The 24,549-nt window shown below is 38.9% G+C and overlaps 1 protein-coding gene and 1 long non-coding RNA gene across 5 annotated transcripts in view; one reads left to right on the plus strand and one right to left on the minus strand.

The window, feature by feature from the left end:
- ccdc146 (coiled-coil domain containing 146) overlaps positions 1-24,549 on the minus strand; it is a 66,482-nt gene that overhangs the window by 26,832 nt on the left and 15,101 nt on the right. For 3 of the 4 annotated variants that reach the window (XM_085387916.1, XM_085387918.1, XM_085387917.1), the window contains 12 exons: positions 19,420-19,502; positions 17,536-17,751; positions 14,914-14,971; positions 13,458-13,540; positions 13,209-13,302; positions 13,039-13,112; positions 12,057-12,284; positions 11,713-11,802; positions 3,044-3,140; positions 1,954-2,046; positions 900-1,067; positions 248-336 (listed from right to left, as the gene is read on the minus strand). In XM_085387916.1, the coding sequence (XP_085244042.1) occupies positions 248-336; positions 900-1,067; positions 1,954-2,046; positions 3,044-3,140; positions 11,713-11,802; positions 12,057-12,284; positions 13,039-13,112; positions 13,209-13,302; positions 13,458-13,540; positions 14,914-14,971; positions 17,536-17,751; positions 19,420-19,502 (1,373 nt within the window). The remainder of the gene's footprint in view (positions 1-247; positions 337-899; positions 1,068-1,953; positions 2,047-3,043; positions 3,141-11,712; positions 11,803-12,056; positions 12,285-13,038; positions 13,113-13,208; positions 13,303-13,457; positions 13,541-14,913; positions 14,972-17,535; positions 17,752-19,419; positions 19,503-24,549) is intronic. The other variant, XM_085387919.1, reaches the window with a different exon arrangement.
- On the plus strand, positions 6,923-9,837 carry LOC146650049 (uncharacterized). The gene is made up of 4 exons (XR_014908180.1): positions 6,923-7,688; positions 8,056-8,197; positions 8,559-8,646; positions 9,233-9,837. It is a non-coding gene; the product is annotated as an uncharacterized LOC146650049 (long non-coding RNA).

Below are 24,549 nucleotides of genomic sequence, written 5' to 3' on the forward strand. Positions count from 1 at the left end.
TCATGCTACTTCATCCAATTACGGATGAAAAGATGGATGGATAGAGCAAAATGAGGTACACACATCAAGGATTTTGCATCGGGAAATAAAAATGTAATAAAATGCTTTTATTTCAGAGAGAGAGCCAGACAGAGACAGTAACAACAGTTTATTTCTTTAATAAACTGTTGTTATACAGTTTATTTCTGAAATTAACAACATAATTAACAACACTATAACATCGTTAAAAAAAACAAAACAGGTGCACCTGCGCTGTAGCATAGTGTTGAGCTTGTTATGGTCCATGATGATCAGGTCTTTTTCTTTGAGCTCGTGCTGGATGCGCTCGTTCAGTTGCTGTTGGAAGATTTAACAAGGAACAGCATCATCATCTGCTGTGTGTATGCACGTGTGTGTGTTTGTGCCAGATATCAAACTTCCCTTGTGCCTTTAAAATAGCTTCCATTTTTAAACTGTAAGTAAATGAAGGATAAACAAAAATTCAAATGACTGATCTAACAGTCTTTGTTTTCTTTGCAATTTTTATTTTTAAGAATTTCTCATTTATTTTCGAGCTGGTTTCTGTTGATCCAGGATTTTCTTATGTACTAATTAAGAAAGAGTCGGTGAATCTTTTATTAATTAAAAAAAAAACCGTAATAATTTATAAAATGTTTTTTCCTCAATCCCAATATCCCCAATATTATTAATGTAGAAGACAGATGCGCTCTTGCTCGCTGGTTTCTCGACTGTCATGCTAACATCCCAAAGTATCTAAAATACAAACCCACTGATTCTCACACAAGTCTAGTTGAACTGCTCTGTGTCTGCATAAATGATTATATTATGCACTAAAATGCACTAATGATGACATAAAATGTAAATAAATCGGTGTGCATGTCTGTGGGTTTAAACTTCACCTCGACCCTGAGCAGTTCACGGTGCTTCTGGCCTCTCTCCTCTGCTTTGATTTGCGTTAAACATCTCAGGTTATGGACCTCCTCTCTGAGGCGGTTTGAGTCACTGAGCAGCTCCTGAATGACCCGATACTGCTGCTTTCGCTCGCTTTCCTCTTCAGCCGCCAATAGCTGTTTGGGAACAATTTAGGAGCCCTTTACAGTTTAAAAACACCTTAAAAACATTAAAAACCGAATGATATTATGGATCCCCGGGGCGATCACTGGAATCAATTTTCTCTTATTGTGTGTCATGAACAAAATATGTAAACAGAAATCTCATTTTGTCCCTCATTTCTTGAAATTAAGATACAAAGACATGAAAAACGACTTAGTGAGAACTTTAATAGTAAAAGTGCAAGACCCAGAAAGTGGAAAAAGCCTGAGATGTTTATTAAAACTAACTAATATTATAGCATATTATAATTAATATTATCACTCCCAGAGTAAATATGAAAATTTCTTTGATTGTTCATACTGTAGCAACCATTTGTGAATAGCAGAAATTACTCGTGTAGTTTTTTTTGTCTGTTTTTTCTGTATTTAAACACTATTTATTATTTATTGTTCTACTTTTTCCTTTTTCTAATATATCTCCAATTCTCCAAAAGTTGATTCTGTTCATCTGGACGTAGCGTTTTGTGGGAGAAACGTTTCAGTGGGCTGGTTTCAGTCATTATGCAAATGTGCTGTTTATAAGATTTGGGGAAACCTGCAGTCAGCTGAGACTGAAGAAGTCACTTGGATGAGTGACGAAACCTTTCTCCCACAAAACGCATTGAGAATGCATCAAGATATCTCCAATTTGCTTTTTCTTGCTCACACTTATTCTTGCTATAATGTGAATTTCCCCAGTGTCAGATTAATAAAGTCTATGTGGTATTTAAAGCATATCTTTTGATAGGCTGGAGACGTATCCAGGGTATACGCAGCCTCTCGCCCTACTCCAGCTCAAACTGCGACCCTGAATTCAATGAGCAGAAGAAAACGGATCGATGGTTGGCCCTTACATGCCCACCTGTTTTTCAAAGCTGACTTTGAGAGCATCAACCTCTTTCTGAAGTTCCATCCTTTGCTGAAAGCTGGCTTCTGTTTTGGGGACAGCATCTAACTGAAAATTCAGAAAATGAGAGTTTTCTTTCAGTATAAATTGGCAAGTATCCTTTGAATTGGGTTCAAATGCAATGTTCTTCAGACCACAGTGTAAAGAAAAAAAAACACCATGAGGATTGAGTCCTAATCTTCCTACACCCAATATCTAATCCGGGCAGTGAATATTCAATCCCACAAAAAGGCTTACTAAAAAACAAACACAACAGTGTTAGATTATTTGATCTTATAACAGCGTCTCGTTTTTAGCAGTTTGATCTCCGCAGCCGCATATTTTATAAAAGTTTGGAGGGAGAAGAAGACTACATCAGTAAGTTCAAGTACTTCAAAAAAGATAATGCAATACCATAATTAAGTTTCATCTGCATACATAAAGCAATAAATATTCATTATTAGCCCTCTTGCTGGGTAAAGTTTGAGCACAACAGTATGAAAATATTAAACCCATCAATCACATCGCGTTCGATTTAAATGTGATGAATTTCTGTGGTAAAACCACAGACTCCTCCAAACAGTTCAGTTTCATTACGTGCGGCTGTTCGTGTGAGCTATTCTTGATTAGCAAACTGAGTGAATCATAATGTTCAGAAGCGTTGTTTCCTTGTTTCCTCAATGTGCAAATTCCCAGATGTGTCATATTGATTTCCTTTCATGCCATTATGTCCTTTTGAGATGTGCTGATGCATTTCCAATCAGCCGCTTGTTCCTCTTCCTTCCACTTTCTCGTTAAAAAATGCGCACATCAGAAAAATGACAGGAAGCTTGGTCTAATATAAATCAACAATTTATGTGACAATACAACACCTGTGTCAAAGCCTGGAAAATGTTCCAAATCTGTTGTTAACTCCAGTGAGAAGATGAAGAGAATCTATACAGTACTGTGAAGCTTTTAAGTCGCAATTACAGGTGTTACATGTACAAAGGAACCACAGCAATCACACTGGACACTTTAACTGCTTCACCATGTCTTCATGTGAAAGCAACATTTCACAGATCACCTTTGCCTTTAACTTCTCGTAGATATTCCGCATGTGTTCGAGCTGCTCCGTGGCTGCGGTCAATGCGTGCTCCATCCTGTTCAGGGCTTGCATCTGCCTGTGGATAAAAAACAGGCCCCTTTTAAATATTTCATTATCATGACACCGACTCTCCAACACTAAAATCTATTGTTTCACATCTAGCTAATTATAAAGTGCTGCATATGGTTTGCTGTCAAATATGATGGTTTTGAACTGTGTTTGAAATGCAGCTAAAGACTCACCTCTTGTTAAACAGCTGTTAGACTTTAAAACATTTGCACACTGATGCAGAAAAACTGTAAAACTACACCTGCCACTGCTCAAAATGATGTATTTTTTATACTTAAAGGATCTTTACTAGGGGTGCAACGATACTCGTATCGGTATTGAACCGTTCGATACAGTGCTTTCGGTTCGGTATGCATATGTATGAACAATACAAAATTTGTAATTTATTTTATCAACTTTCCTTCTGACGATGCTGTCTGTGTTGAGCGCTCAGTGAATCTGCGTTCGACTACTCCGCCTAGGCTGCACTGTAGAGCGCAGATCCACTGAGCCTTCAACACAGACAGCATTGTCAGAAGGAAGAGCGCAGGGCAAGCTAGCGAGACAGAAGTTAAGCTCTCCTTGCAACATGGCAAATTGAACCTCCCCCACACTCATTCAGATCTGGCGTTTGGAATTATTTTGGTTTTCATGTGACATATGACCCTGAAGTTAAGCGCGTCATGGAGTAAAGTAAAACAGTATGTTGGATGTTCCACGCAATGCTCAATTACATGGGTGGGAACTAGTGGCAGTTAGCTCGTTAACGTGTTGGCCGTCCAGCCCCACGCAGGGGTAGCTCGTTAACGGAGATTTGCCGTGTTGTGGCGTTAACGTCATCTCAACGAGATTAACGCTGACAGCACTAGTGGGAACACAACGAATATGACTGCACATTTACTCCGACATCATCCTAGTGCAAAGACAAGTGGAAGCAGACAAAAACAACAAGCATGCATGCTACAAACTTTACCCGAGTCATTTAGACAGCCGTTAGCACATGATTATCCTTATGGGGACCTGATATGTTTAATATTGTGGCGAGCTCAGACAAGGAGGAGACGGAGGTGTCGTTTGGTCTTGCTTCCCGTGAGCTAGCCAGGGAGCACAGCCGTTTATTGACATCTGCAGAAGAACACTGCTAACTGCTCAGCGCGGCAACCGCACAGCAACAACAACAACAACACACAAGGCGCCCTCTGACCCCGGAAGGACACACCATCGCAGCGGGAGGGCGTCACCCGTCACTATGGCAACATAAACAAAACATAACTGTACAAACAGAACCCCGAACAGCCCTGACCCGCTACAATATGCTGCTGAGAATATAGCCCAGAAGAAGCGTATAGTATAGCTTTTATTTTGGAAAGAGCCATTTCTCTGTAATAAACTCTCTTTTCCAAAGATGAGTGATTCCTCAATCAGATACAGGTATTACCGCGCCAGATCCGCGGCCCCGAACCGTAGTAAGGAAACCTCTGGCAGTTACTTGAAGGTTCCGTAACTGACTCGTAGCCGGCAACAGCTTAATATACAGGTCAACTCCGCTAGCAAAAAGATCGAAGGAGGCGTAGGAAACTGCTTCACCGAACTTTATTTCTTCTCTAAGGCACGAACACCGCGTACAGTGGGCTGAAACAGTTTACTCACAGCGAGCATCGCCGACACAACTCTGGCTGTCGAGGGAGTTATTATATTCCTTTTATTTATTTTCTTTTCGTCTCTTCTGTAGCTAACCGTTACTTTTCCCCTGCTCCGCTCTCTCTCTTCACACACACACACACACACACACACACACACACACACACACACACACACACACACACACACCAGGCAGTCCCGCTACACACATCCCGAATACATTTCCCATCAGGCTTCATCCTTAAAGGGCCATGCCTGTAACACAGGGCTTGCAAAATCGCTAGCCCGACGTCCCGGGGCTAGCGATTTTTCCAGTCGGGCTACCAAAATCTATCTCTGCCCTGCCCGTCGGGCTATTGTAGGAAGGAAAATATATGTCAATGCTTTTGCATTCTTTCGGAAATGTAGCTGGGTAATTATGTCATTGCCATCGGTGAGCCACTGTCAATATGTGACATATTCAAATCGTGTTTGAATTTGCGCTTGTTTTTTGCTTTCACTTTGCAATCGTGCGAACTGTGTATAGAGAGCGACAGTACTGATTGGTGAGTGATGATAATTTGCGCACCAATTCCTCTGACATCGTCTTATCAATCGTTAGCTTACTATGCAAACATGACAAGTGAAATCTCCCGCAGCAAGCTTAAACATGTGAGAGGTTGATCGCGCAGAGAATCGCTGACCGTTATATTTTAGTTCTGCTGAGCCAAATAAGACAGGTCAGGGTGAAGAAGTGACAGCCAAAGAAAAGCTTACCACAAAACGGAAAAGTTATGACAAATCAGACTATAAGGCAAAAAGAAAGTGCAGCTTTATGGTTTCATGGACAAAAGAATTTCTGTGGCTGCAATATGACGAGCTATATAATCGGGGCTGCACATAAGTGGTCCGCAGGTGCGCATTCGCTGTCAAAAAAAAACAAACAACGTGCACAAGATATGAAGTTGCAACGCCTGTTTGCATACATAAGATTTTCTGGAGGAGGATAGACATTTGTTTAAAACTCTTAAAGATGTCGAAGAAGCTCCTTTAAGCAATTACTTTGGTGTTCCTCCACCTCCAAAGAAATGTCAGAAGGAGTCCGAACCACAAAAGAAGCGCGTATTCTCAGAAAAGTGGTTGCAGGAGGTGAGCTGGCTTCAAACAAATGATGAACGCACAGAGATGTGGTGCAGAATGTGCCGTGAAAATCCCACTCTAGCGGACAAAAACAGTGCTTTTTATATAGACGCAATCGCGCGTTGCAACTTCTTACCTGGTGCGCCTCTTTTATTTTGACAGCGAATGCGCACATGCGGACCACTTATGTGCACCCGTGTAAATAACATAATGTTCTGCCGGGTGTGTTGTTGGTTTTCTCTCGATTTCTGAGTCGACAAGCGCCTTTGTTACTGGGACCAGTCATTTTAAGAAAGGCCCCATTAGAAGCCATGAGAAATGCAAGAAATGCATTATTGCTCAGTCTGCAATATCTTTCCCAGAACAAACACCAATTGCAAATAACATACTAAAAATAAACCTGAAAAATCTGTTTAGAACAGCGTACTATGTTGCAAAGAGTGAACTACCACTGGCAAAATTTAGCAGTCTTTGCAAACTTCAAAAAGCAAATGGCCTAGATCTTGGTTCCACTTGTCTCTTACCCGTGACTTCAGCGGAAATTTCAAATTCAGGATCTGACACAGACTGATTCATGTCCTACACAGTTCTTACAAGTTCATAGAAATTTCTGTTCAATTAGAACCAAGTATTTGAGTTGATGATTGTAATTTTTATACAATGTTGTAATTTGTTTTTCAACAATTTTTTGATTAATGTTTTGTTTCCTTTACAATATTATACATTAAAGTATAATATTGTAAAGGAAACAAAACATCAATCAAAAAATTGCTCTCTTTTTTATTCGGGCTACTTACATTTATTTTGGGCTACCAAAAACTGAAGAGTCCCTGCCCGAAGGGCTACCAGGGATTTTGAAATTTTGAGAGCCCTGAGATATATTTATTATTTTTTTTATTACTTTTGTTTCAGCAACATTAAATTTAAAAACTGTACTTTTGAGTTAAAATATATATTTATAATTTTAATAAATGACAAATTAAAAAGGCATGAACATTTTTTTGTATCGAAAAAATATCGAACCGTGACACCAAAGTATCGAACCACACTGAAAAAAAGGGACTGGCCATCTCTTGGATTTATGTAAGCATCTTGCATGTATTTAACACAATTGCCTCATGTTTTAAAGATAAATGTAACTATATAGTGTAAAAACTACATGATATGCAGAAAGGGTGTATTAAATTGTTCATATCATGTTCAGGTGAAGTAAGTCAATAAGATAGCAACGTTAAATCTCGTGAAACCACGCGTGATTTCATCTCGCGGGCTTTGGATCGTGGTTTAAAAAATGCATCCATCTCAGTCAAGTCGAGCAGCCAACTCTACGTTTTTTGGTATGTCTTGATTTTTTGAATTAATGTTTACCATATTTCAGCCAAATGTAGTTAAACGTCTAGAGTGCCGCCATGTAACATGCTAAAAAAGAGCCGTTAGCTTATTTGCTGTTTTATCTGTTGTCAAAGAATTGGCGCTTTTTCATTTGAATTTGTCTTTGGCACAAGAGCCGTAATATCACATTAAACCTAATTACGAGGCACTCACAACATAATTTGGTTTTCTGTGTGAATAGATTTGCCAACTGACTCTTCAGTTACATTGTGTATTTACTGCACCGTGGTGTTAGTGAGATTTTGGACATTGAACAGCTTTAGCTAATATCATCAGTGGCATTATGCTAGCTTACATCCCTACCCTTCCTGCCCTCACCTGCTGTCCTTTTGTTTTTGTTTTTTTTTGCTGCACATTGAGAGATTACCTCTATTCTGCATTTCACCAGGAGTCAGCTGATGGATTGTGGGTTCAAGGTGTTATGGTAAGAAAGTATATTCTATTTTCGCTTAAGGTTTCTGTAACTTAATTATAATAGGTTTTTTATAATTATTAGGTGCATGCATACTCAAATAGACCACCCTATTAATACAACTGAGAAATCCAAAATCTGCCATAGGTTTAACCTGTATGTATTGTCAGAAAGGTGATTACTGGACTCACATTAATGCACACTTGAACTAAAATGAGGTTGTAACTTGTGGGTTCTTGGGTTGCAAATCAGAAACAAACATCTTTGGATTTTTTTAATCCCATAAGATCTGGAAACACAGTTTTTATTCAACAAAACATTACTGATTAACCAAGCACAGTGCCTGCTGTTATTTCAAAATAATTTTATGTCATTTTAGATGAAATGCAGCATTCCAGTGCATCCCAACCTTGCCTTTACAGTCAAGGTTTCTGACGGAGCTGAGTTTCTCTCTGACAGTCTGCTGAAAGTGTTTGGGGGAACAGGGCACAAAGCTAAAGGATGTAGCTGCCATGATGACAGTAAGAACTTTAAAATTCTTTAACTACAAAGTGTATATGTATTGCATTAGGTCAGTAAAAGATTTTTATGCTGCATCCATTGAAACAGTCAACTATTACCCGTGAGTACTGATTCCACCGAAAGGATGCCATAATTTTCGTTATGCATTTACTGGCCCACTGAGAAAAATTTATCTTTTTAAAAAAATAAATGTTCTGGAAACTATATATCCATAAAGTTGATGTCAAACAGGAACTTTTGATATTTCTTTGTAGATGCTGGTGTTGCATGTTGACTGGTTTAAGTTTTTGTCTGGGATCATTTTCTTCTGTGCTACTGAAAAGTTCACAAATCTCTGTTTTCTTTGTTATAATACTTTAGGATGACATTAATGCTCGAAGGGAGTCTCATCAAAGTGCTCCGCATCTGTGTGAAAGACAATTGCAACATCTTGGTGCAGGAGTTCATGGTGAGTGTTTTATGAGTAGATTGTGGCTTTGCAACATTTAAAAATGCATTTAGTTATCCACTTGATCCTCATTGGACTGGTTAGGACCAGTAGTCCTCTTTAATAATTTGAAGTTCACATGAGGCCTGGTAGCGAACTCGGCCGCCCCCCCTTGAGGCCCCACCCCCTTATATTAGGGGTCACATCAGTGTGAAAAAACTTTAAATTTGTCATTCTAGTGAACAAAGGAAAATCCCACCAATATTTACATTAGGTTTTGTTTGAAAAAAAAAAAGACCAACAGCTAACCAAATTGTGGGGCTGAAAGTCTAAATTCTAACATCTTCTGAGTGACATAACCTGGATTTCTGATGGGCCGGTGTCTTTCTAACAAAAACTAATGTAAAGCATTTGAAATTATTATGTTTTTCACTCTGTCTTAGAAACTCTGTTAGACCATGAATGGCAGCATGGCAGGCAACTCTTTGGCTATAGCTATTTACTATGTTGCTTGCATTGGTTTAAATTACTCTAACATTAGAACTGGTAGATTCAAAAGAGATGAGTTTAAAAAGGAATCTTAAAGAAATGTTTTGTGTTTAACCAGGACTTGACTGAGGCCACTGCACAGATTGAGAAAACCACAATGAACATCTGTCTCCAGAGGATGCACCAGGCAATGACTTTTCTGATGTTGGCATCATCATCGAGGGTATAGTAGTTCTTCAAGATCTGGATAACGTGACCTTTGCAGTAGCCATGCTGTTTGGACCTTTTTTATTCCTTCAATATGAGTTACCCATCACAACTCTGCTACACTTTTGAGGTGATTCAAAGGGTGGTAATGGAGTTGGATGCAACTCAGCTCTCAAGAAAAACTCACAACTAAGACAAAACTGCTCCTGCAAGGAAAGCTCACTGTTATGCATGCAAGCTGATCAGCTCTAGGTGAGAGGACATTTAAATCTCACACTTGTTCTGCTGCATTTTTGAAGCTCAATTCCAGGAACAGATCGCAGGGTTCATTTTTATATACTCTGCAACTGCCATGAGGACGAGCCGTTTTTCTTGTTGTTGTTTGTTTTTCCTTTTGCTCTGTACAGCATTTTGGCAGCATTTTTAAATTTCTCTTTGTATTTTTTCTTTCTTTTACTAGTGAAGAGATGTAGCATGAACAGTTATGCAGTCTAAATATCCCATATGGGTCGTGTGAAATGGTATTTTCAGTTTCATTCAGTTGAAGTAAAGAACGTTGAATATTTCTAAGTGTGCTGTTTTGAACCAAGATGTCACAGTATGATCAGTGCTGTAATTTTTGACAGTCACTGTATCAATGTTATTTTTGCATCTCTTGAATAAAGGTTTTGACCTGCAAGTGCTAATTTCTTTAGTTATTGGGGTAAAATGGGTAATGTTAATAGGAAGGTGTTTGCCAATTCAGTAACCTAATTTAATGTTAATGGAAACTAACATTACCTCAAATTGTTTAGTTATAATTGTTGTTTAACTGAATGTTTAACTGATTTGTTCTTTCCCAACATTTTTCAAAAGAAACAGTCTAATTTCTTTGCTGTGATTGATTCCAGAGAACACGGAAGAACTGACATTATTTAACTGTTGATTTATGTAGATTCAGTGGAGGAGTAATGTCAGTTTAATTCTTTACCTACTGTCAATGCAGTGAAATTAGACATTTTGTTTTGAAAGGTTACTGGTGGATGCCAGCAACCATCTTGGAAGAGAACAATACAATCTGTTATAAGGCCTCCATTTGAAAATTGTGTATTTGATACTAGAATATAATAGCAAAATGTAATTTGAAGATAACATGTAGCATTTAAGTGACCAAGTAGTATTGGGTAAAAGTTATTGAATGGTGTTGGGATAAAGTGAGAAAATTGTGAAGGATTAAAATATTTCAAGAGCTCAAATTACTTCATCAAAACATGTTTAAGTCACATTTTATCAACACAAATTGCACAGGTTTATTGAACATGAATAAATTGTGTTAATTTAACTCAATTGTTTAAGTTGCTGCCAAAGCAAAACATCTGTGTGCAACAAATGTCCACCATTGAATTAAGTAAATCCAACAACATATTTTTTTCAGTGCAAACCGAACCGTGAAGTTTGTGTATCGTTGCACCCCTAATCTTTACAGTGTATCATTAAATGATTTATAGCATGACTAGGTTTCCCTAGTCATGACTAACTGACAAACCATCTCAAGCCGTTTTATATTGTAAGTCAAAGACCCTTTAATAATACAGAGAAAAGCCCCAACAATCAGATGACACCCTATGAGCAAGCACTTGGTAACAGTGGGAAGGAAAAACTCCCTTTCAACAGGAAGAAACCTCTGGCAGAACCAGGTTCAGAGAGGGGCTGCCACTTGCCGCAAATGCTTGGGGATTAGGGGAGGAAGACAGGACAAAAGACATGCTCTGGAGGACAGCCAGAGGTTAATAATAACCTCATGATTAAATGCAGAGAGGTGTATAAACACGTAGTTAGTGACAAAAGGTGAGTGAAGAAGAAACACCTCCAGAAGAAGCCTCCAGCAGCCCAGGCCTATATAAGCTTTACCAAAAGGAAAGTTTCAAGCACAATCTTAAGTAGAGAGGGTGTCTGTCCCCTGAATCCAAACTAGGAGCTGGTTAATTAAAAGAGCAGGTTCTCTAATATTGTTAGATCTTTGCCTTAAAATATAAAGCACCTCCAGGTGACTGTTGTTGGGATTTTGCACTATATAAATTAAATTGAATACCTTACTTTTAAATACCTTAAGTAAGCCAGTAACCTAAGAGCTAAGTGCTCTATTGGGGTGATACAGAACTATGAGGTCTTTAAGATAAGATGGGGCCTGATTATTCAAGACCTTTTATGTTAGAACATATATGACATAGACACCAGCAGTGGCAGAGAAGACTGATTTAAACTACTAAAATAACACGTGAAGACGCTAACGCAAATGCTAAATGCAAACCTAACATTTCTGTGTTCAGAAAAAGGTCACCGTCAAGGTTCTCAGTATGTAAGGACTAATTTCCATGTGGAAAAGATTACTCGTGAGATATCACTCTGTACCTGTTTTTCTCCTTGAGCTGCAGAGACCGTCTCTCATACAGATGCTTTCTGTCACACATGATGTTCTGCAGTTTCATTTCCAAGATGCCTCTGGTAATGGGAAAACACAGTGACACGCATGACAAATATCCTATCTGAACATACATTATCTATCTCATGAAGAAACCCAGCCGGGGGGGGGGGGCACAAGCCAGTGCAGTGTGCTCCTAGTCCTACGATTGGTGAAATGTGTCAATTAAAGGGATATGAGTTGTTAGCACTACCTGAAAAGCACTATGTTCGATTCCCTAAGAATAGTCAAAGTCGCTCAGACTAAATGAAAGAAAAAAGAAAAAAAAAAGTACCTGTTGCCCATAAATTCATTCAGCTCCTCCTTCTTGATCTCCTGCTCTTTCAGCAGCTGCCTCTGAATCCTCTGACTGGCCTCCACTTGGACCCTCAGACCCTCCAGCTCTTGCATCACGTCCTCCTTCTTCATCCTGAGGGAATGGTTTCGCTCATCCACCGCTTTTACTTGCTGCTCAATTTCTGAAATCTCCATATTTAGTGTTTTCATCTTCTTCATTGCAGCTCTGGTATTTGTGTTTCAGGAATTGGAAGAAATGTAAAAAATAAAGAACGAACGCAAGTATGAGAACAGGATAAAAGTGTGCTCTAGTGCATATCTTATGAAATAACAGCATGCGCATGCATCTTTTACATACACCCCACAGTACCCCTCAGCTTTGTGAATTTGAAATTACAAGTCAGCGCTGAAACAGCTTATACAGACAGTTCCACCGCAATACTCGCAAGCCAAATATTAATTTAAAAGAAACATAAAAGGAACTGCAGTGACGCAGCAAGTGAATCATCCTGCAGCTGCACTTGAATTACAATAAAAAGACTGATGCCTGAAAATTTTTGAGAATTTGGGTAGTACAACAAAAAGTACCCCTCATTTCAGTTCTTTATTTGGTAGTACTGTAGATCAAAAGCCAGAGAATCTGCAGAAATGTAAACTGAAAAATGGTTTTCAGTAGGAAAAAAAAGGACTGATATCCAAACAGACATTTACACTGAGCATAAACAATTAAAAAGAGAAAATCTTTCCACTATGAATCTTAATGGTTCATCCAGATACTTTTATTTTGTTTGTGTACGAATTCCAGATGAAGGGGTGGAGGCAGGTTAGAGCAGTGGCTTTTCGAAAGTTGCTCCAGCTGTCTTTTCTTTTCTGTGTCTCTGAAGCACCCTAGCTGTCTCATTGACATTCCTGGAATTTCTAACTATATTCTCCTTGCTCTTCCCCAGCAAAGATTAGGAGGAGTTTACTAATATACTTACTCCTTCGTCGAGCGTTTCCTTTCAGCCTCCTTTAAAATCTGGTCAGGTATTCTGATGAGCTCGGCCTTCTCAGCCTTGTAATACACATGTAAATGTTCACATGTAAGAAGGCAGATTTGCTATTTTATTGATGGCACCCTATAAGCTATTCCCCCCTCATTCGCACAGACCTCTTTGAGCTCAATGAGAGCCTTCTTATCTTCCAGCTCATTCTGTTCTGTCAATATCTGCTTTTCGTGGGTTTCTATATCTTCCATCAGACTTCTGTGAGGTATAAACACAAGTACATTAACCTCTGGAACAATTTTCATTAAAGGCGTGATAATAAAGTGATAATATCTGCAGTTAGACACAAAACAAACTCACACAGAACACAGATAGTGGTTAATGCATGTTAAAACTTCATCATCATATAATACCTGATTTCTCGCTGTCTTTGTGCCACCTCTCTCCTCAGATCCTCATATTGATCCTGCATGACCTCTGTCTTGTCCTCTTGCTCCTAGAGGACCCATAGAGCGTGTAAACCACAGACTGATAATACAGAATTATCAGGTACATTATAACGAATTGAAGCTCACACTTCGTATTTTTCAAACTGGTGGATGGGTGAAAGGATAAAAATGATTATTATACACAGTGAGCGTTTTTAAGTATTTCAAGTTAATGACCCAGACTGACAAAATCAAGAAGCCAGAGTTTTTCCAGATTTTTTAAATCTAAACTTTTCAGAACAAACCAATTGAAATTCAACATTTTTTAAAAGTGCTAGATTACTCTGACTTTACTTTATTTTAAATCTAATATACTGGTTCAACATCTGACTCAATCTAGTGTATATAAAAATAACAATACAGTAGGTTTCTGATTTTTTCAAGTGTATGTGGCATATATTGTAAATAGTGAAGCCAGTTGAGACGTGCCTTAAATTTGGATTCTTTAAGTTGCTAAATTCTTCTAGTTGGTTCCAATGAGGTAGAGCAGGTCATCTGTAAATTGGAAGGTTGGCGGTTCAATCCCTGGCTCCAGGGAACCAGGCAAGCCAGATACCCTTGGGCAAGATAGTAACCCCAAGTTGCTCTCTAATGCATCCATCAGAGTGTGAGTGTTAGACAGAAAGCACTTAAGAAAACAAATTACCTGAACAGCAAGCACGCCACCGGCAGTGGAACTGATTACTTCTTTGGCCCTGATGATCTTTGAGTTTAGAGTTTTATTATATTTTTTAATAACTTGTTTGGTTGGTTAAATACTACCCATGAGCCTCTTTGACTCATTAAAAACACTTTTTGAGTTCAGGCTAATTTGTAATGATCTGGTGCTGCACTCCAGAATTAAAACGGTAGCATATAAACACATGCAAATGTTATTAGCACTGCCGCTGAATTTATTCAGGAAATTTTGCAAAGCTCAGACTCTTTTGACATCAGCAGCACCAGCAATAAAATGTAGAAAGTTTGATGAAATTTATAAATGTAGTGCTCCTTGAGAGTAACCCTCGGGGTTGTTTGGCAACATCTGATAAAATGTTCTTCACCAAAAGTGTTGCTTGTTATTGTTTATCATTAAAATAAAATCCAAGGGTTGGAAATGCTACGTTATGGTGAAATTATTAATAAGAATTTGGCCTGTTAGGTCGATTTGTTATTAATGATTAAATCTCATTCCACTTGTTGCCCTCCTTTTTGCTACACTGGAATAAAAATGATTTAGCTTCATACTGCTTGAAATGACAGTTCCCGCTCTTCATATGGAGGGATTACGCCTGCATAGAGGCTTAAAGTAAAACTCATATTTATCCTCTTTCAAGACCATTGTTGGAATAGTAATCCACACCTCTGAAACTAGAACTGGATGGTGCAATAATGAACTTACAGCAGGTTTCATCTGAATTTCATTCTCTTTCTCCAGATACTGCTTCTCTTCCCAGAGACTGCAGGCCGGTGAGGGTAGGTGAAAAGTGTAGATCACACGAGAATACAGGAGAATGTGGAGAAGAAAACAAAATTATCGGGAATTTCAAGAGGAATAAATAATCGTTTTCAGTTCTCAATTCAACAAAAAGAGGAACACACTGACACAAACCTGCATTTATATTGTTAAAACTTGACTAATGTGCAGTTTTCAAAAAAGCAAATGAAGCAGAATCAACATATTATTAAAGAGCATGCCAGATACGTTGCATTAGTATATTAATATAAAACACTTTATTCTATACTGGCAAATACACCAACAGTGCTAAACACTTCATCCTATAGAAACAGATAAATTGTGTCCAGCAAAGTTTGACTGTGTATATAAAATATAATTTCTTTGCATTTTTCATCTCCCCGCGGCAGATGTTTTTTTTGAGCAGTTGATTAAAGTTTTGTATGAAATAATTTCAAGTCAGCTCTGTCATAATGAAAAACCTTACTGTACAGCTCACAAAGTGAATTATATTAATCTTCCTGACAAGCTGATATATTGGATATTAAGTTATACACAAAAACAACTATAGAGAAAAATGCAGGAAGGCTGCAAAATGTGACCGAAAAAATGTGCTGAATTCCTGCGTATCTGTTTGGCTACAGATGAAGGACGCAGTGATTTTAAAAGGCATATTTGCATGGTGAGCATCTGCTTGTCATATGCAGACTGATAGCCATGTGGACAAGTGAGGGGAAAGGGGAATAAGCAGGAGAAAAGGCAAGAATGGGGGGAGAGAATATCTTAGTCTGGAGGCGATGAAAAGAAGGGTGGCAGGAGAAACCGAGACGGTGGGAGTGCAACAGAGTTCACCAGCAAACGCTGTCACAAACAATATGCACAGTCAGAATGTAATAATACCTATGACTGCATCCTGGGAGAATGCTCTGCAATTGGTTTTCATTTAATATTTCAATTACTGTCCGGACTACAACTTTCTGCCTGGGTGTCAGCACTAAAAATCACTGTATCCTACAGATCGTATCTTTGCCGCGGAGTGGTGAGTTTATGTGCAGTGAGTGGTTTTATATTGCCAGGGCGATCTGGAGTCACTGCAGTGCAGGAAAAATAAGTGTGGGGATTGAGTAAATGAGATCTTTTAGCAAAATCACAACAAGCTTTTCTTCTTCTTCTGACCTCTGACTGTGTTTTATTTGAGTTTTTTCTAAATACAATTAACAGTATTTGTGAGGGGTTCAGTGCCAAAAGCCGACCTGGGAGGCTGCTATAAATCTGACTACCAGTTATAAACAGTCTCCACCACACAAAGTTATTTCTTGAAACTTAGAAACTCTTTAGATTTTTCAGAAAACTTTTTAATCAGTCAACTTTTATCCTTCAATGTAAGTTTAAGGTTTTCATTATTTTTTTTAGTAAGCTAATTTTCATATACATCTCAGATGCCCCTTTCTTGCTCTTTAATCATGCTGAATGTCTTTGCCTGGCATTTATTTTTAACATTGTTTTCAAGGATTAATGCTCATAATGTTTGGGAACCACCAGAGAGTGTTATCATGTTGCTTAGCAATGTTCCTCTAAACTCCCTTTGCCACTTGAAAAAAGTTGAGTTTGTGTACAGAGGAAGGGGAGATACTCGAGCGAGTCTGGTATTTTCCATTTCTATGGGTGTGTTTGACCTTTTGCACGAGCTGGACTGAGTGAGTGGTGAGGAGGAAAGCCTGTCATGAGAAGCCAGCAGGGTGAGAGTAAAATTGGTTGCGATAAGGACAGAGACTTATGGGTCTGAAAGAAAAGGATAAGAGACGAGGAACAGAAAGTACCAGACTGGTGTAAAATAAAAAAAATAAAAAAAAACACTAACAGTGTACAGAGCTCAGATGAGTAAACATCTTACATCCGGATTGAACACAAATCCACTTGAGGCTGGTATTTGTATCAGTAATTGCGTACATCAAGTTTTCACCATGCGGTAACACTGAGGAAAGCAATAGAAATGATGTAAATGCAATAACGTTCAGTCCTAAAGCAATGTTTTTATTTCTATTAGTGTGGAAGCGCGCTGTTGGCCAAGTGCTGCACAAACACAGCACCGATTTGATTTGAGTGTGTTTGTGTCTTCTACTCTTTCACCTTCTAAATTCAATAAAAAGATGCTGCCTCATGTAGCTCACTTCAGTGTTTGGTCCCCAGTTACCTGACTGTGTGCTACTGCGGGTGTGTGCAGTGTGTATGTGAGCACGCTTGTGTTTGTGTGTATCCTCCAGTCAGTTTGTGTGTCCACTTCTCTCTTCACCACTGCAGTTTCATTTCTGTGTTTTTCCTTTTACCCTCTTGCTTCCTACTAGTGTGTCACTATTTTGCGTAGGTGTGCATATGTAACTTCCTGTGTCTTTGTTTGATTCATTTGGCGTTTGATTCAATACCTGATTGAAAATTGAACGTGTAGCCTCGCTGATTGTAGTAACAGTGTGTGTAAATGAACACACACACACACACACACACACACACACACACACACACACACACACACACACACACACACACACACACACACAGATATACACTCACCACTTTAGCTGGTGTTGTGCCTTATATTCTCTCTCCTCAGCTGCTTTTAGTTCATTGCATGCCTGAAGGAGCTGTTGCCTCAGTTCATTGACCTCACTTCCTGGCTCCTCAGAGGTGCTCTTCTCCTCTATCCTCTCCAACTCCACCTGAAACCTCTTCAACTCAGCCCGACACCTCTTTGCCTCTTCTAAAAGGTGGATTTCAGAATCCTGGGCACTGTTGTATGGAAGAGTGATTTAAATGTGTGGTTTTATTTTGTCATTAAACAGTAAATATCAGTTCAGTATCACATAATCTCCACGAGGACATGCCAAGTTTTCTGCTGTCAGTTAATAATGCAGTTATTAATGCTGTTTGTTTTAAGCTAGCAAAATCCATTTAAATCCTTCTAAACCTAGGTCCATAGTGCAGTGGTTTACATATTCACCTAATAAGCAAAATAGGCTCAGTTTGATCACAGGAGGAGACACAAATCCCTTTCAGGTTTGCATCAAGAAGGGTATCTGCCAAATCACAAAACGCAACCTGCTGTGCCGACTCTTTGTGAATAAGTGAGCTTTAAATCTATATAAACCTAATGGGTCTGATCAGAAATTATTATACACAATCATTTGTAAAGAGAATCCAGTGGAAAAAAATAGCCGAACAGCTTCAGGCCTCAGTTAGCAGGCCTGTTAAAAGTTCATGACAGCACAATTAGAAGAAGACTGAACAAGCATGGCTTGTTTGGGAGGCTTGCCAGGAGGACACCATAGGCAGCATTGCTTAAGTTTGTAGAGCTCAATCTGAACAACAATCATAAGAATATGAGAACAATGCCCTTTGGACAGATGAGAACAAAACGTACAGAGCCACATTTGGAGAAAAGCACAAACTCATACCAACTGTCAAGCATGGAGGTGGAAGGGTGATGATTTGTGCTTTTTGTGCAGCTACAGTACATAATACTGGACACCTTGTAGTTATTGAGTGGACCATGAACTCCTCTGTAAAAAAACAAGTTTCTAGAGAAAAATCTTTTGGCCGTTTGACAGCCAAAGCTTGGCTTAAACTGCTTAAACTGGGCCTGGGCAACAGGTCAAAAATCTCAAGCCCCAGTCAAAGTCCAGACTTCAACATGACTAAAGTGCTGTGATGGGACCTTTAGAGAGCTATGCATAAATCAGTGCCTGAAGTAATTTTGTGAAGAACAGTGGGCCAAAATCCCTCCACAACGATGTAAGGGGCTGATAAAGTCATTGTGAAAATGACTGCTTCAAGTTATTACTGCTAAAGGTGGGTCTATAAGCTGTTAAATCCTGGGGCGTAATTAGTTTTGTCACTGATTTACTTTTAAGCTAATAAAGTTCAACATGCATAATCAGCTGTCCCAAGAAACTAAACGTAGAAATGTTTTAATTAGTGCTGTCAGCGTTAGCGGGTTAACGTGGATCACCCCGTGCGTTAACGAGCTAACTGCGCTAACACGTTGACGTCGTGCAGCGTTGCTGCGTTATGAGGTTATGGCGTTAACGTCATTTTAACGAGATTAACGAGGACAGCACTAGATTTAATCAGAACTAGTGTTCAAATCAGGATACAATAACAGTGGAAAAGAAATATGTCTTGAAGATTTTCTCTCACTGACAAGTGTTTCAGCCTATACAGCAGTTGTAGTGTCTGTAACCTCTTCACACTTCCTCACCTGCATTCTACAATTCTCTATTAACGTAAACAAAGCTGCTCTTCTCTTCTGAAAGTACATCGAAGATTTTAAAGGGTAAACAAGTGAAGCGTAACTGGATCTGACAAAGTGCTCGTTTTGCCCAAGGAAATGTCACTGTAGTCAAAAAGTGATTCCAAAGTAGAACACACAAAAAAAAAAACCTGGTTTATCAAACATACCTCTTCAAGGTATCATGGAGGAGCTTGTAGGTAGATTTCAGTTTGGCAGCTTTGGTCTGGCTGATTCTGCCCATTGACAACAACTAAAGAACACAAAAAGAATATTAGTTTAACATCATCATGAAATTAAGAATGAAGAAAGATATCGGAGCTACAACAGCATTTACACTGTTCGGGCTCAAACCCTCCTGCTAGGGTTTGCCAGCTCAGCTGTCATTATCAGAGAAAATCTGGTTGCACCCAGAGCTGCCTGTTCAAAAGGACAAATTAATAGAATATCACATCCTGCAGAAACCTCTTGTCCCCATTCCACCCAGATTCAATATCCAAAAAGATAAAACTGCTAGGAAACAGAAAAACAGAACAAAAAACAAATCTTATGACCAGTAAGCAGTTTTCTTTAATATATCTTGTGACAAATTAAGTCCAAGAAGTTGAAAGCTAAATCAATAGATTCCATCTTCAAACATCAAAATAGTCCGAAATGAAACGAAAAAGAAAAAAACTGAGATCAGCCACAACAAAGGGCAACCTCCCGATATCCGTAAAAGGATTCATCCCGAGTTGGGGTGAATAAACCTTTATCGCCGCAGCAGATATCAAAAAATCAGAACACTTTATCGAGATCAGTAAGAAAAATCAAACAAACATCAAACTATGGCCAATCTCAAAAGATCAAGAGCATTCACTGAAAATGGCCCATATATGATGATAACTACAAGCAATTGAAGACAATCAATCCTTGAATGATTAATAAAGGTTTAAGATAAAAAAAAAATACACAGCTGGGAAACTTTGGAAACCAGCAAAACAAAACACAGCGCAGATGAAGATATCAGGTCAAGAGCACTGCGAAAGGGAAATAATCTGCAAGAGTTGTGAAATTTCTCTCCTCACAAAGGGAGTTGTATGTGTGTGTGTGTGTGTGTGTAACGGTGATAGAAACAGAGGACAGGTGTTGTTCCGGGCTTATCTTTAGAACCAGGTTGGTGGAGAGGAGGGAGTAATGAGGGATAGCCTTGTCTGTATCAAACAGCTGCAGAACTGAGGATATCTCAGGTCGGACTGTGTAGCAAGTAATCTAACGGCAATGAACACACACAAACGTTTTGATCATATATATATACACACGCACGTGGGCTGATATCTCACCTCGACTACAAACATTAGGGATAGGCGATTATGTTTTCAGATTCATCCTATTAAATTGTTTATCTGGCTATTGTCAAAATTGCTTGAAGTACCCAACCACGTTCCAAGGTCCGAAAGGACAAAGATATGAATGTTGTGAATGATTTAGATTAGGACTCTCTGGTTAATATGATTTATTACAATGTTGTTTTTTTCTGTTTTTTCTGGTTTTTGGAAGGGGGTGGGGTCAGTCCCAAGGTCATATCAGTGTAACTACAACTGTGGCAGGTGGATCATCCCAAAATACGTCTTGAACTACTCTTTAATAATGACTTAATTGCGACATTGAAACTAATTTACTTTAAAAAAGGATCTGACGCTAAATTCTACACAGCCATTTGTGTTGTCAGCAGCACAGATGACACCAGTGATGGAACAAACATCCTGGCTGTAAACTGGGCATTTATCTGAGAGAAGCAGCCTGAAGCGCTTCCAGGCAGACTCTCTAATTCTGGTGCCAAGACTTATCTTGAGCAGCGGAGAGTACTGGAGGCTTTTAAGGGGTGGGTGCATGAGGCTCACATGTGGCAAAGCATCTCTGAAGTGAGGTAGAGACAATTACTGGAAGATATTTACTCAGGCATGAGGACGCACATCCAGTGGCTGTCCATCTTTCCCCCAACCTCCGCACACATACGCGAGCATGTGATCTGTGCTGCAGAACAGCAGGAAAATGTTCCAGGAATACGAGTGTGTAGTGCAGCAGGTATGTGGAGTGTGTAACAAAAAGACACTGTGGGCTTTAATACTCTGCACCCTCAGGGAGAAAAATAATGACAATAGCTACGAGGCAAAGCCATGAATTCCATGACATGATCTCTCGCTCTCTATTTCTACCGTCATCTCCTCATATCGACTGACTGAACTGGAGTGAAGCCTACGGCCAAGCTGGATCTCTTTGTCAGGAGAAGTTTTGTTCAGGAACATTTTCCTTCCTGGAGTGCCAGGTTTTAAACTTATTCTGTAGAAACATAACATCACTTCTGCAGAAGTAAGCCATGTAACGAGGCAAAAAATGCTCCAGAATGAGTAAGAAAAAACAACTGCACATTTTGTGGTTATGAATCACATAAGAAATTGAAACCATAGCTATGTCCCAGAAACAAACAATCAGTGCCAAGTTCATGAACCCACAAAAAGAAGCCTCCAAGCATCCAGCCTCATGTAGTCACTGTGAGCCCTACAGAGTTCATGCTAATGGCTTTCATTGCTTAATCATTTCTATAAGATGCTCCAGGAGGGAGGCTCATTCATGAGTAATGTTTGTGATGAAGTATGACTGCAATATTAATTATGACCATACAAAAACCACTGAAAATAACCACAGCACCATTTTTTCATTACATACAAAAGCAAGTGTATTGTTCATTTGCTGATTAAGAAAGGCGTCATGATCTGTTTACATATTTAAATAAACAATATAAACCCATTCATAAATCCATTATTGGCGACTTCATAGCAGTTTTGAAACACAAAAACCATGTGCAAGCTCATGGATGTCTGCAGTTTGGTTAGATTCATTCAGCTCCATTCCTACACATTTATTGTAATAGAGTGACAGACCGCTGTTTTAAGGGATTCGGTTTTGGAGGTGATCTTCAAATTCGTTTTCTCTAGTGAAATCCTTTTGTAAAGAGTTTATAATATAGTGAGTGTTGTGTGTGTCTAGTAAAGTATAACCTAGTTATTGACATGGTCCAATTCTTCACTAGTGAGTGCAAGTGACAGCCCAATACAACTCAACACATCAAACCTCCACGGATAGCAGTTCACTCGCTTTCTTCAGCTGTCAGGAATATAAAACCTAACTCTTAAATCTAATTTCTGCTTTGACACTGTTGGATTATGCACTGGGCATACAAGCTAATGGTGTTTCACACAAATGCAAGCTTTGTTAGCCCGATAGCTAGCTGTTGTCTGCTTCACCAGATAAATAATAATAAATAAAAACGAATAAAATATGATTGTGTCTAATAAAAAAGTTTGGTCTCCTCTGTAGATGATAATTTGGTAATGTCATAAATTAGTGCGACTGCTCTTGTGATTTGGTGCTATATAAATACACTTGAATTGAATTGTGTGCAGTCATCGTATCAAAGTTTCTAAAGTTTCGCCCTCACTAAGCAATCCAACGCTGTTACCATGGACCAACAAGTCCATGGTAACAGCGACCTGTTACCATGGACAGGGTTGCATTGACAATCCAACACAATGGGCAGCACATTGAACATTTTATAAGTGGTCAGAAACTTGTAAATAACTCATGAAAGAATAAAGTTGCGTTGAAACCAAGCACACCATTGTTTTTCTTGTGACATTACCAATAAGTTTGAAGTGTCACATGGCCCTCTTCCTATTGAAAAAACAAAAGTTGTATCCAAGATGGCCGACTTCTATATGGCCACCATGGTCACCACCCATCTTGAGGAGTTTGCCCCCTCACATATACTAATGTGCCACAAACAGGACTTTGATATCACCAACCATTCCCATTTTATTACGGTGTATCCATATAAATGGCCCACCCTGTACACAAAACTGAATAATAAAATGACAATGAAAATGACAATTTCTACTGAATCACTGTATTGCGACACCATCGTTATCATAGGGATGTATTATGGTAGGAGTGTATCTTAAGTTACTCTGTGATCACCACCACTACAGGAGACAAGGTAAAGTTTTCAATGAGAACATAAATACCTAAACATATTGCTGAAGTGCCAGCCAAGGCATTGTTCATTAAACTTAAGCCTTGCAAATTCCTGATTTTGTATTTATAACATTTCTGTTTTCCTTCATTGAAAAACTAGACCTTCTTCCTGATGAATCATTAAGTGGGTAAAATAAAGAGCACCTTCAGTTAATCACATTCACCCTGACTGGAAGTGAAGCTACTTCAGTTAAAAAAAAGCTGTTTTGTTCTTAGTAAAATGTTGCACATGTAACGTGCCTGCTGTTACATAAAACATGCTTTTCATTACCATATTTTCGCCACACTAGAGAAAAAGAATTGAACAGCTATTCCAAACATTTCCTGACATGACACATAAAAGCACTGTGTCAGAAATGCTCCAGACTCATAATCACCAGCAACTGAACACCAAAATAAATAAATAAATAACTAACTAACCGGTAGAAAGGTGGAAACAGAGTACTGGGGAAATCATAGAAATAGTTGTGCAACAATGAAAAACAAGTTTAAACCAAGCGCGCTGTCTGACTTTGAACATTGTGTAGGCAGGGGGACCTGCAGCTGTCCAGTCATCGAACAAGCACTCAGGACAGGTACAAACAATTGGCTTTAGTAAGAAACGCTAAATATGAATATGTATTTGAATTTGTGTCCAAGGACAATCCAAAGGGCACCTTTAAGATATGGTTATAGAAGCTCTCTAGTGCCATGTCTTATTTGAACTGAAATGTTTTTCTTCATGTTAATGTAGGTTTGTAGTCTGCAAGTGTATTATAGTGCAAAAATTAAATCTTATCACGACAGCGTATCAGTACACACTCAATGTTCAGAAAATCTCAGCATTCAGGTGAAACTCATTTTATAAAAGTCTCTAATGAATGTTATGCTCAATTTGCAAGATCCCAAGCAGGCTCAGTAGGTGAAAGAAATCGCCAGCTTAAACAAACTGAAACAAACCTTTTCTCTGGTACTAAACCATATATATACAGGAATTGAGCCCATCCGGAGACAATTGAGAGACTTTAGCGCAGTGGATGTTATCAAGTGTTTTCAGTAACGCTTTGGAATCTGAACCAGGTCAACGAGGGGTCTTTAAATGTTAAAAACTGTGGAAAAAAAACAGCATAAAAAAAAAAAAAGAGCAGTGAGTGAATAGTTCCTGTGGACTGAGTCATTCTGCTCTTCGGGGAAATGAGCTGACTTGAGAATATGGCAGGATGGCAGCATGCATGGACTGCAGGCAA

Source organism: Rhamphochromis longiceps, linkage group LG17, assembly GCF_057381845.1.
Source record: "Rhamphochromis longiceps isolate RC_006_pf linkage group LG17, R_longiceps_female_GT1.1, whole genome shotgun sequence".
Taxonomy (NCBI): domain Eukaryota; kingdom Metazoa; phylum Chordata; class Actinopteri; order Cichliformes; family Cichlidae; genus Rhamphochromis; species Rhamphochromis longiceps.